The sequence below is a fragment of the Nuphar pumila genome, chromosome 6, assembly GCF_984573655.1.
Source record: "Nuphar pumila chromosome 6, dmNupPumi1.hap1.1, whole genome shotgun sequence".
Taxonomy (NCBI): Eukaryota; Viridiplantae; Streptophyta; class Magnoliopsida; order Nymphaeales; family Nymphaeaceae; genus Nuphar; species Nuphar pumila.
The window spans coordinates 24,178,782-24,191,787 of record NC_143254.1 but is presented as its reverse complement, the minus strand read 5'-3'; the positions used below and the strand labels follow the sequence as shown (position 1 = coordinate 24,191,787).

The window sequence follows — 13,006 nt, the reverse complement described above, 5'->3', positions numbered from 1 at the left end:
AAGTAATTATCTTTATATGTTCATAAAATTAATGTAATTAATTACATAAATAATAATAGTTATAATAGTTACTATGCAATTAGTTATTTTTTAATTTTAAAATTATTAAAAAAATTAATAAACAACTCATGCACGTCGGACCGGCCCAGTTTCAGCCCAATAGCTGACGGGCTTCGAGCTAGACCCTGACCCAAACCCGAACCATAACAGGCCCGGTGGGGTTGGCTCATGGCGGCCCGTTACCTGAACCTCTCTCTACTGCAAGCCGGAAAACCTCTCTCTCTCTCTCTCTCTCTTTTATTGAGAAAACCTGAACCCTCTCTCTCTACTGGAAGCCGGAAAACCTCTCTCTCGCTTATTGAGAAAACCAGAACCCTCTCTCTCTCTCGGAGGGAAATGAGCACTAGTCTTGCATCTTGAGAGGTACCTACAAAGCCCAAACTCTCAAACAGAACAAAGAGAGAGAAGAGAGAGCGAGGAATGGACGACCAGGATGGAGGCCTCAACTTCGACTTCGAGGGCGGTCTCGACGCCGGCACCACCAACGCCGCCGGGACCGCCTCCGCCCCCCTCGTCCCCTCCGATCCCTCTGCCCAGGCGGTTGCCGTCGGCATGACTCCTGCGTCGGCCGGGGATCCTGCGAACTCCGGGAACCACCTGGCACGGCGGAGCTTCCGGCAGACGGTGTGCCGCCACTGGCTGCGGAGCCTCTGCATGAAGGGCGACGCCTGCGGCTTCCTCCACCAGTACGACAAGGCCCGGATGCCCATCTGCCGCTTCTTCCGCCTCTACGGCGAGTGCCGCGAGCAGGACTGCGTCTACAAGCACACCAACGAGGACATCAAGGAGTGCAACATGTACGATCCCTAGGGTTTATTCTGTTATTCTTTTCCTTTTAATTTCCTACCCGAATTTGAGCTCTTCCCACTCCTTTCGTTCGGTCTTGTTGGGTTCACGACGCAAATTCTCTTGTTTTTTTCTAGTTCGGATAGGAAAATTTTGGCATTGGTGATTCTTTCTTTAGCAATGTTGTTTGGTTTTCTAGTGTTTAAGTTTGGAACCTTTTTTTAGGGTAGGGGTTTATTGGTATTCTGCTTGTGGGGAGCTGAGTGTGTGGAGATTCTGAAAGTTTGATGTAATGAGTTGGTTTTGTGTTACTGAGGGATCTCGATTTACATTCTATTTTTCTTGCGGTTGCTTTTTCTCTGTTAGGGTTTATTTAGAATTTCGTGGGTTTAGTTTTATGTAGGAATTGGGCTTGAAATTTATTCTCTTTGATTTCAGAGGATCAAAATTTATATGATTTGTTATGTACCTTTGGGAGTTCTAATTTGGTGTCCCTGCTTGGTTTTGAGTTTTTCTCTGAGGCTTTAAATTGCAATTTGTGGATCGAAATTTTTGGTGAAATTGGGTTTGAGACTTTCTGCTTGCCTTTATTTTTCGCTTTTGTTTTTCGAGGAGCCATGGACAGCTTGCAAGCGAGTTGATTGATGGAATTGCAGACGAAGATGTGGTTTTGTTTCATGATATGGTTAAAGCAGAAATTTTGAAGGCCATTGCTTGGTGCAATGGTGAAGTGCTGGGCTTTCAGCATGTAATGTGTGTTTCGAGTTCTTCATACAAAGGAAAAAATGTTTATGAATATTTCCTGTCCGCTGCTCCCCAGCACCCGGGAATATGGGGCAACACTGGCTATGGATGTTTTTATTTTTTATTTTTTATTTTTTTTTCAATATATAAATATTGTTTTGGAATTTATTGGCGTGATTTTGGGAGGCTTAGCATAATAAAATTGTGAGAAGATCAGGGAAACAGTTAAAGGAGCTGACTTATGTGATTCTGATGTCTTGAAATTGATAGCAATAAGCTTTTGCTTTGTGACTGAGAACTTTGAGATTTGATGACAATAGGCTTTTACTGTGATTAACTTTATGTTGATGGAATGACAAGAAGATCAATGTAGCATCTATGTTGCATTCTGAAATTCTGGTGTTCCATTCTTAATTTCATTATGTTTACTTGATAGGCTAGGCCTTCAGTCTGGAAACTTCACAAAATAAGCCATAATTTTGGTCTTGTTTGATGCAAGTAATATATATATATATATATATATATATATATATATATATATATATATATATATATATATATATATATATATATATATATATGCTTGTGTGCATGTTGTGTGTGTGTGTGTCAGGGGTGGGGGAGATTTGTGGGAGTATATTTGCTACAATTGTTTGTATCATACGGTACAATACATATCATTTAGATTTTAGTTTTTTTTATAAATATATTTCTCTTTTTACTATGCATTTGTGCCCACCCTAGTTTAGATTCCTTGCTCCACCATGGAGTGGAGCATGTGAGAAGCGTAGGAGAAGTGTGGGAGAATTGAGATTCCCATCAAGTTTCAGAAGCAAGAAGTGTCACGTTTCTGACGTGAGTTTCTGGGAAACACACTTCCCACCTATCTTAGAAACTTCTGGTGTCCTTGGTTTGGATCAAGGTTGTAAGTATCATATCGTTACCCGTATCGGTCAGGTCCAAAATATAATATGTATCATATTGTAAAAAATCATAATTTTTTAATAAAAAATTTCTAAAATTTTCAAAAAAATCATGAAAAATCAGGAAACATTAGCAAAAATTCTAAAAAATCATAACACATGAAACACTGATGAATTATGCAAAATACAATCATAAAATCACATATGAAGCATTTTTGTATCCATGAGCTGCATAAGACATCATAACATAGTTGTTAAAAAATAACACATAAAACAATAACAAAGTTTTTTTTAAAGAATACCAACAATCATCATCATCATCTTCTTCTTCTACTTCTCCTCCAACATTCACATCATCTCCAATGTACGTGGGCTCTTCATCATGTCCTGAGCTCCTTTCACGTTTATCTACTAAATGTCTTATTCATTCATAATGTTTGTTTCTTCTTCAACCCATGCATCCAATACATCAAAAAATTTTAAACTAATGGGATCAAATTGCTCTTCGTGCCTCCTTGATGATAACTTTTCTATTTGCCTAAAAATATAACATGAAAAAATTAAAATTTGTTGGGTTTTATATGATATAAAAAAACTTTAAATAAACACATGAAAATGACAAATAAACTTTATAAATTTATATACTTTTGCCTCAACTGTAAGTTGTAGCGAATGTAGACGAAGTCATTGAGTCTTTTGTGCTCCAATTTATTTGTTCGTTTTGTATGTATTTTCTCAAAGACACTAATTTCTCTTGCATCCACTTGCACTACACGTTTGGCTAAGAATGCGAATGACTCTTAAGTTTGGAACATCACTTCCAAACTTGGTTTATCACACGTCTGAAAAAATAATAAAATGATAAATCAATAAGACAATAACATATATAAATTATAATCATACAAAACATCATAACTAAATAACAATATGAAATTAAAATTGAAATAGACAAAATAAATTACCTGGATGCATCGTGACACGGTTCAACACTACTACATGTCTCCCCGTATCATATAATGCATTATTATAAATTTTCATTTCCTTATGAATTTGATCTTAAATGCCATGTTGACTTATTTGTCCATTTTAAATGTAGGATTTAAATAATATGTTGTAGCATGAAAATGTTGATAAAGCTGCTCAATCCACCTATGATCAATGATGTTCCATATAGGGATGTATAATTTTTTCTTCTAAATCAAATTATCTCTAATGACCTCTTTTTCCTTATCCATGGTCTCATAGAAATAATTCATAGCTGGTCTATTTTCACTGTCAACCAATCGAAACACCTTCACCAAGGGTATAGTTATCAACTTGACGTATAAATCCCATAACTTACTTTTGAATACAATATCTACAATTTCTCATAGATTTTTTTTGTGTGCATGAGGATATGCATTCCACTCATCTGATTAAAACATTTTTTTAGTGCATTTCTATTATTTACTAGACTTTGCACTGCAAAAAAAAATTGTACCAACTCTAGTAACTGCACTACAAATTAACTCTACACCACTAGTGTACTTTCTCATTAAGTTCAAAATTCATGCATGATTGTAAATAAATTTAGTAACTTCTTGGCAACATTCAATTATGTGCTTTATCTCATCCATATTGTCGATGTCATCAAGCATGAGGTCTATGCAATGGAGCAACACACGAGGTCCAAAAGAATAACCTATAATTTTTTGTCAATTCTTTACTTATTGCCTTATAATTTGCTGCATTATCAGTAATGAATTGAACAATATTTTGAGGTTAAACCTCTTTCATAACCTGATCAAATACCCTGAGCTATACATCTATTGTCTTGGGCATATTAGACAAAACAATTGACTTCAAAACTACTCTTCTTTTTTTTGTAACTGCAACACTACTACTAGCACCAATCACACATTTCCCCTTCACTGCAGAACTTTATACTTCTGATGCTACTCTAGGGCCTGTAGGATCAGAAGTAGGTAGTTCATCTTCGTCCTCCCAGGGCTGTGCATACCCTATTTCTGCCTCACTCATATTTTTTTCTTGCTTTTTTTCTCTAAGACTAGTATGTAATTGTTGACATTGTCATTTTATGACATTCGGCAAATTCATTGACGTGCAGGCCCCAACATTTAGATGTGTCCTGGTTGAATGATGCTTCAATCGAGAGATACCACCCGAAATAACAATATGACAATAGTTGCACTTGATTTTCAATCATTTTTCACTAATTACTCGAGTGCTCCATTGTCATGCTGAAACATATGATGCTATCTTCCTCCCAAAAAACAAAGAATAGAGTTTTTTGATCTTAACCCACTTCCTTGAGTAAAAAAATGGTGTAAATGAACTCTTACTTGAACAAACTGCAAAAGTCCTCTCCCTTGTGCATGAATCGGGCCCCAAATCGCTCTCACAAGTCCTAGGGTGCGTGGATACCTCTCTAAAGACTTATACATAAATAAAGGATTCAACCCTCAAGAGTTCTTTAAAACCCAAAACTAAAAAATTTATTCGGCTCTTTTTTAAGTGTGCCCTCTATCGTAGGATACACCTCGTATCATACGATACAATGCGGACATGTATCATACGATACATACGATACAGGAGTGTATCATATGATACAAATATGATACACACTCTTATCACATATGGTATCAATTTTCTTCATAGTAACGATATGTATCGTACCATATCGGATGATACGGTACGATGCAAACAGCGTTGGTTTGGATCACTGAATTTTGACATGTAAACATGACTTTCCCGTGATGCAAAAATTAACAATAGTGAATGCACCAGAACTTGTTGACACAAAAAGATGTCTTTTTTTTTCTTCCAAAAAACACTATGAAAGGTTTGATCCCTAACAAATTGACCATGCTGAAGTCATCCACATGGTTAGGTTGAGTTAAAGCAACTTGCAGAATGAGATGATAGGTCATTCACATATACAAATGATTGTGGCAAATGTGGTGTGTGTGTCATGTAAGCAGGTTTTCCAAGAGGATTAACTTTCATCTTGAACAATCATAGAGTGCTACAATGATGTGTTAGATCATGATTTTGGTTATTATTTGATATTAGGAAATCTGCATACACTTGAGCCAGTTCTCATGTCATTACACGTGTGCAGGTACAAATTGGGATTCTGTCCAAATGGACCTGACTGCCGTTATAGGCATGCAAAGCTTCCTGGGCCTCCACCACCTGCGGAGGAAGTATTTCAAAAGATTCAACAGTTGAATTCTTTTAATTCAGGTCCTTCAAATAGGTTTTATCAACATAGAAATGTTGGTTATACACCGCAAGGTGAAAAGACCCAGTTCCAACAAGGCCCTGCTCCAGTTAATCCTGCAGCAACAGTAAAATCATCTACAGCTGGAGATTCTGTCAATATGCAGAATCAGCAATCACAAAATCAAATTCCTCAGCAACAACTGGCTGGCCAGAGTCCATCACAGAATCCTACTAGCGGTTTACCGAGCCATGTCAACAGACCTTCTGCTTCTCCACTCCCACAAGGGCAATCTAGGTTACTTTCAGATTTTCTCTATTATCAAATTGATATAAAACTTTCTTTCTTTAGAATCATATATACCCTGGTTCATTCTTATTGCTTCGTTGCTATTGAGGGATGATTGTGTTTGAAGTGGCTGATGCATCATGAATAGCTACTTCAATCTATTTATCATTTAATATGGTGGCATGTCAACTTGTTTTTTGTTTCAAGACATTTTTAGTGGAGATTTACCAGTAATTTTGTCTCTTACAAACTTCATTGTCATGCATCGTCAAGTAGAACAATGCCCATTTGCCTTATCAATTGCAGCAGATATTTATTTGATGCTTCTTAATCAGTGTGTTGCATCCAATGGTTATCCATTTTATCCTATTTTTCCGTTCTATTTGTAATTAATTGACCCCTGCCAATACTAAAGGGCAAAATGGTTCTTGAACATTTTCTGTAAGATTAAAGGAAAAAAAATTGTGCCAAGAGATGGGATCTGTATTTGGGGAGAAGTTTGTGTTAATCATGTGATTTCTCAAAGTTACTGGTAGTGTTGAGGACATTAGTTGGTGATGTGTTTTGTATACTCTAGAGGTGGCCTATTTCTTCCTTAGAATGAAATTATTCACTAAGTTAAAAACCAGTTACTTTCCAAGTATGCATTTCTTGTAGGAGATCAGTGTGAAATCATCCAAATGAAACCTTATGCTTGATCTGCAAGAAATGGCAAAAGATTGCAATAGATACACGTATTGTTCAAGTGAGCAAGTTTAGGTTTGAACAACTTAACCAAGGGTGCTCGTTGGCAGCAAATCTGGGTCGTGCTGTTGCTTACAGATCGGAAAAGGAAAATGGCAAAAGGATTAGCAAGTTGGACTGGAGTGCTACTGTGTAAAAGATAAAATAGACTTATGCCCTTTATTTATAATTACTCTACTTTTGTAAATGCTATTATTAGTTTCCATTTCCATGGTTATTCTTTCTCTTATCGTATCTAATCAATAGATGGTGGTATGCTGAAATTGCATAGCACTTCTACAGTTTTAAGTTAAATGTTTGTCCGTTGGCTCTCTAGCTTGTAGTTGGTTCCTCCTACTGTGCTAAAATTTGCTTTGCATAAAAATCTTTGGCCAACTTTCGCTATCGTTATCATGTTGGCTCACATTTCTCCATCTCTTTTGATATCTTAACCAAAAATTAGGTTCTGTTGCATAATGTCTATCACTCATTTGGTTTCGTGTAGTGGCAGTTCTTTTTCTCTATATTGCCTGCAGTTTGAAAATATTTTTGCTTGTCATTCAATAGCTTATAATGTTAACAGCGTACTCTATTGATTTTTTTCTTTTGAATAAAAAGTGTGCTCTATATATTACGTTTCCAAAATGTAGCTAGATTAGAGCAATACCCTGTAAAGAGACACTCGTGGAATATCTATGACTAAAATTTTATTTCCTTCCTTCATGCCATGGTCAAACTAGGTACTTTATTGTTAAGAGTTGCAATCGAGAAAATCTGGAGCTGTCTGTACAGAAGGGTATTTGGGCAACACAACGAAATAATGAAGCAAAGCTTAATGAAGCTTTTGACACATCAGAGAATGTTATATTGATATTTTCAATCAATCGAACACGTAATTTCCAGGTATTGTAAGATTGTTAGTATACATTTGCTGAACCTTCTTTTTGTAGTTTTTTTGCATCAACTTTTGCTCAGCGTCTTAATCATAAATCTAAATGTGATTTATCAACTGTATGTTGGATTGTGTTGACAGGGGTGTGCAAGGATGATGTCCAAAACTGGTGGATTTGTTGGTGGTGGGTGGAAGTATGCCCATGGAACAGCACATTATGGTCGAAATTTTTCTGTGAAATGGTTAAAGGTAATTATTCATGGTATTCTAATGCTTTTCCATTTTCGACAGCTTTGTAACTGGTAAAGTCTAATTTTGTGTTTGTGTGTGGAGGATGGGTGTGTACTGTGTGGTATGTATTTTGGAGGGAAGGGTCCAGATTTATATAATTTCAGTTCAGATTTAAAATGTGAAGTCATCTCTAACATGGGCCTAGAAATGTAACTGATATTGATAGCTGGGGTCTATTAGTTAGATCTAACCTGGAACAAAGGTCCTTCAAGCGAGGGTTCAGTCAGTTCTACCCCTGGTTGGCTAGGTTTTACAGTCAATTTTAGACAAAGCCCAAACCAACACATGCAAATCCAGGCCAAGTTGATATGCCAACGCCTTACCATCTACCCTCATTTAATTCATTGCTCACAAAAACTACCCCAAGGTCTGTCCCTCATTGTTGTGTCATGTTTCATGATTTGCATGGGAAAGTGAATCACCGGATTCAAAATTGCATGAGATGTTTGACTTCAATACCCATTAACATCCCCTTGATTGTTATCTACTTATCGATTGACCTGGAAATTTGCCATCTCCTGTTTGGGTTAGGCGCAAATGCTAACTTGCCTGTTAAAAAGAAGTGATTCCTTTCCTTTTAAACATAACTTATTTTGTACAATTTCTGAAATGCCATGGTGGCATCTTACATTCATTTGTCATCAGCCAATGTGTTTTTAGTAATTTTACAGAAAATGGAGGTCATGTTTTGACAGCAAATGTGAAAAACATCATTATCTGATTGATTTGGTCATCCTTAATATATTTGGGTTGAAGCAGTATTCTAAATTGAATAGTTGAAAATGTTGACAGGTGTTATTTTGAAAATATTTAGATGTTATCAGGATATATAAATAGATTAACTTAAATGCTATGTCATAGGGACACATCATTTTGGTGGCGTGTCTCTGGTGACACAAGCAGACACACTCGAACATGTGGACACACACACTGGCACATATGGACAATATTGTAATATTATTTTAACATTTTTTAATGTTCTAAAGTCTTATTTCAATAAAAATGCATTTTTAACATTAAAATATCAAAAATTTAGTTTTTTATTGATTAAAAAATTAAAAATTTCATGTCCTTGTGTTCTATTTTCTAAAAAATTTCGGGCTTGTGAGTTGAATCGGTGTCATATGTCCTCGTGTCCACGTTCTTTGTGACATGGCTTATATGGTAAAATTATCATGATATCTTCACAATACAGCTGTTCTGAAAAGAACTTGGTACTAATATCGTAAAACTGTTGTAGTTTTATCTTGATATTTTCATTTTACCTTTCTATTTTTTTTATGTATCTATGGAAATGAAATATGATTATTTTCTGATTCCTGAATTTTTCTACATTTAGCAGTATTTTTTTAATCTTTTGTATTATTGTGGAAAATTTCTAATGCTTTCATAGCTTCTGTTTTTATTTTTTCCCTAGAATTACTGAAGTTTCTTGAGATTTATAGGGCATGCATGTCCTGAGATTTTTGTCGGAACAATATCGATGGCTTGGTCTGAACTAATTGGTTTAGTTTTTTTTTTAAATTATTATAAGCTAGTCACTTTTGAAAAATCCTGCATTGTTCATGCAGGGGTCTCATCTGTCTTAATTGGATGGTCCCAATCTCTGCACTGTCCTCCTTTGTTCCAAATATGTGAAGCGTGGGTCTGTTAAATCATGAGGGTTTTGCAGTGTACTCTGAGTTATTTGCTTGTTACATATTATATAATTTCTGGATTAGAAATAAAAAATTAGTATATTTTTTTCTTTAGCCAGAAAACTGATATCATCTTCTGTCGTAATTGCAGCTATGCGAATTGTCATTCCACAAAACTCGGCATCTGAGGAATCCATACAATGAAAATTTACCTGTGAAGGTTGGAATTTTTTTAGAAGTGTATCTTATGCTTTGTATCATGGACTTTTGTGCAACTATTTTCTTGGAATTGCAGCAGTGTAGCTTTTATCAGTCACAAATATCAGTTATTTTCAAATTATTGTAAAAAAGCATGATAAGTTTTTTTCACACAAAAAAGCCACATATTCACCATAACGCAAAATTTGTATTTGTTGCACATTCATTGTGGTTAAAAAAAACGTGATCAAATCTGCTTGTTAAAGTAAGGGTGAACTTGTAATTCAACCCTCCAACTTTTTTATAAACAAAGCAATAAAAAATGGGAAGGCTTCCCACCCACATGATGGAGGCAAGCAATGATTGCCCATCCACCTCATATGGGCAGTTACCCATGCTTGAGACATTACAAAGGGAGGAGTGGCCTTTAACAGGCCATTAAAGGGAGACCCTCTTTCTTTTCTTCGATATGGGATTATTGTTCCTGCATTGAAGAGAAGGAAGAAATAATAATTCAAGCTTGTTTTTAATATGATAAAGATGATTCAACCAACAATCCAACTGAATATTTTTCATGCATCACATTATTTTTAAACTAAAATCAGCAACATTTATTGGATGCAACTATTTGTATTTTCAAACTAAAATCCAACATTCTAAAAGTTCTTTTTTGGGTCAGTGTTAGAAAGTGAAGAGAGCACTCAGTCTAGGGCATATAAAATGTTCTGTTAAAGTGGATATATATTAGTATTTTTTATATTTTATTTTTGCCTTGACACTCTTTGCTTGAGATTTTTCGAGGAAAACACATTTTATCATACTATCCGGAGATATCCCTTGTTGAGAATATCTCGAGAATAATGTTTGCGATATGGCTCTTATATATTGTCAACTCCATATTGACATTCCAATTATTTATTTGACATATTAAATCTATGGGAAGAAATATAGTTAGAGAGTATTTGTGTGTGCAAGTCTTAATTATATATTTCTATGTCAATTGTGGATTTGTCTTTTCACTCTACATATACAGTCACACTGTGAAACACAAGTTTTTGATGTCTAATAGCATCTTTGTAATGTGGTCATAAACATGTTTTTAGTGCCACATCACTTAGTAATTGATTAGCTGTGCTAGGGGTAAGATTTTAGTGTATCCTAATACATTACTCAAGGAGAAACATCCCTTAAATAGTAGTTTTTGCTGCAACAGCGTGATTCAACTTCCTCTTTATCCTTTCTCGTCTAATTCAGTATACCTAAATGAATTGGTTCTCTGACACCAAAATCTAGTATGGTATCAAAGCAGTTGAAGTAGCTATCAGTCCCATCTATCAATATCCCCTTCTTCGAGTCATCGTAACATTTCCCCTACTTCTATTATCTTCTATTTCTCTAATGTTTTTTTCTCCCTTAATATTCTTTTAGCTAGCTTCATCATAATTTTGTTTTTCCACATACTGAAGATTGCTCTCCTGCCAAGAGGGGTCATCCCTGCGTCTTCTATATGTGGGTTCAATTCCAGTTGTTCTCAAGGAGACTGACTATGCGAAGGAGGCTGAATATTGCAATTATTGTAGTAGAGAGGGCTGGTATCTCTGTAGGATGAATAGGCCAGAAGCTGCCTCCAATGAGGTGTGGGAAATTTGTAAACTTGTCATTTGGATCGTTGTAGTGCTGGCTAAAAGTTGGTGCTAGTAGGCCACTAGATAATCAAAGAGTTAAACTATTCAAACATTGCTCTCGGGAGGAGGGAGGGACTTTAGAAGTAAGATCACCACTGGATGTGGGTGGTGTGGTGTCAGACTCACAGCGAACATGGGCATGCTGTTGGCTTCAGAACTAGATCCAGGCCACAATTTCATTTGTAATCTTTGAAACACATCTTCATTGGATCCATGGCTCTTGGTAGACTGGATCTTCTTTGACCAAGATCCAAAGAGTCCATGGGGTCAATTCAAGCAGGCCTATTTAATTACATTATTCTCTATCAATCAAAAACATCTTTTTATTTTCCTTTGCATGTAAATGGTGTAGGATTCTTTCCCCTTTTCTCAACTTGGTGGCAGTAGTGAAGGAGATTTAATTGCTCATCCTTGAGGGTGTGTTTGATTACCTCAGATATTTGGGAGAACCAAGGTTTAGTGGATCGAGGAGTAAGGCCCACACCTTGATCCAACCTCCTTACAAATGGAGGATCTCAAGGTTTTGATATCCCTGTTTTATGCCACCCCTCCCCCCCAAACCAAGGTTTTCGAGTCCGAGGTGTTGGGGGGTGTCGGACTAGAGATCCGAGGATCTCTACTTCAAAAACCTCGGATCTCTAATCCGAGATAATCACACGCACCCTAAGAGTAGTTTGAAATGGTGATAGAGGGGATGCACATGAGAGAGAGAGAGAGAGTGTTGTTCTAGCGTCTCCTCTTTCAGATGTTTTAACATGAGGTATGAGACACGTTTGTGGAGGGCATTTCTCGTCCCATTTGAAGCCACAATGTGTGGATTCCTCTTTTGAACGACATAGTGAGGATGACTCAAATCAAGAAGTATATCCACTATCCACTCTTAAGCAATAGAGGGAAAGGAACCGTGCTTAGAAGGCAATAAAGCCACCTCTTCACAAAATGTCTATAGGGAATTAGGTGTTAGGTCCATGTTAGTGAAAAGGAGTCATCATATTTATGCAGGACCCGCAACCCGACCCGTTTTGTATATTGGATCAGATCCGGATCCAATCAGCGTGTAATGTAGAATTAATGTGTTATTAAGGGGTACTTTTGTACCCTAGTAATGTTTGTTTTACATATTAATAGAATCAGATGCGTAGCCACGATTGACTAACACACCTTCTATGAATTTCTCTCTCTCTCTCTCTCTCTCGTGACAGGCAAATACAAAGATCGAGTACCCCCTTTCTTTCATGGTATCAGAGCAGCGTGACGACTGGGAGTGAAGAACTGCTATATCCTCGGTTTCACGGTGACAGATCTCGATCTCGATCTCGGCTTTACGACGACTGCTGTTTCTTTCTTCTTGAATCACGATCACAGATCTCGATCTGAGAATATTTCACGGTGAACTCTTATCCTCTGCTGTACCCTCTGCTGTTTCGTGGGTTCTGAAAATTTTTCACGGTGACCTCTTATCCTCTGCTATACCCTCTGCTGTTTAGTGGGTTCTGAAAATTTTTCACGGTGACAGACGACTACTGTTTCGTGGGTTCTGAGAATATTTCATGGTG

The 13,006-nt window shown here is 36.6% G+C and overlaps 1 protein-coding gene across 3 annotated transcripts in view; it reads left to right on the top strand.

Annotated features, from left to right (window-relative positions):
• Positions 1–321: 321 nt before the first annotated feature.
• LOC149834367 (30-kDa cleavage and polyadenylation specificity factor 30-like) overlaps positions 322–13,006 on the top strand; it is a 29,174-nt gene continuing 16,489 nt past the window's right edge. For 2 of the 3 annotated variants that reach the window (XM_090010083.1, XM_090010082.1), the window contains exons 1-5: positions 322–857; positions 5,635–6,033; positions 7,488–7,650; positions 7,781–7,888; positions 9,719–9,787. In XM_090010083.1, coding sequence (XP_089866209.1) covers positions 481–857; positions 5,635–6,033; positions 7,488–7,650; positions 7,781–7,888; positions 9,719–9,787 — 1,116 coding nt within the window. In that variant the 5' untranslated portion in view covers positions 322–480. The remainder of the gene's footprint in view (positions 858–5,634; positions 6,034–7,487; positions 7,651–7,780; positions 7,889–9,718; positions 9,788–13,006) is intronic. The other variant, XM_090010084.1, reaches the window with a different exon arrangement.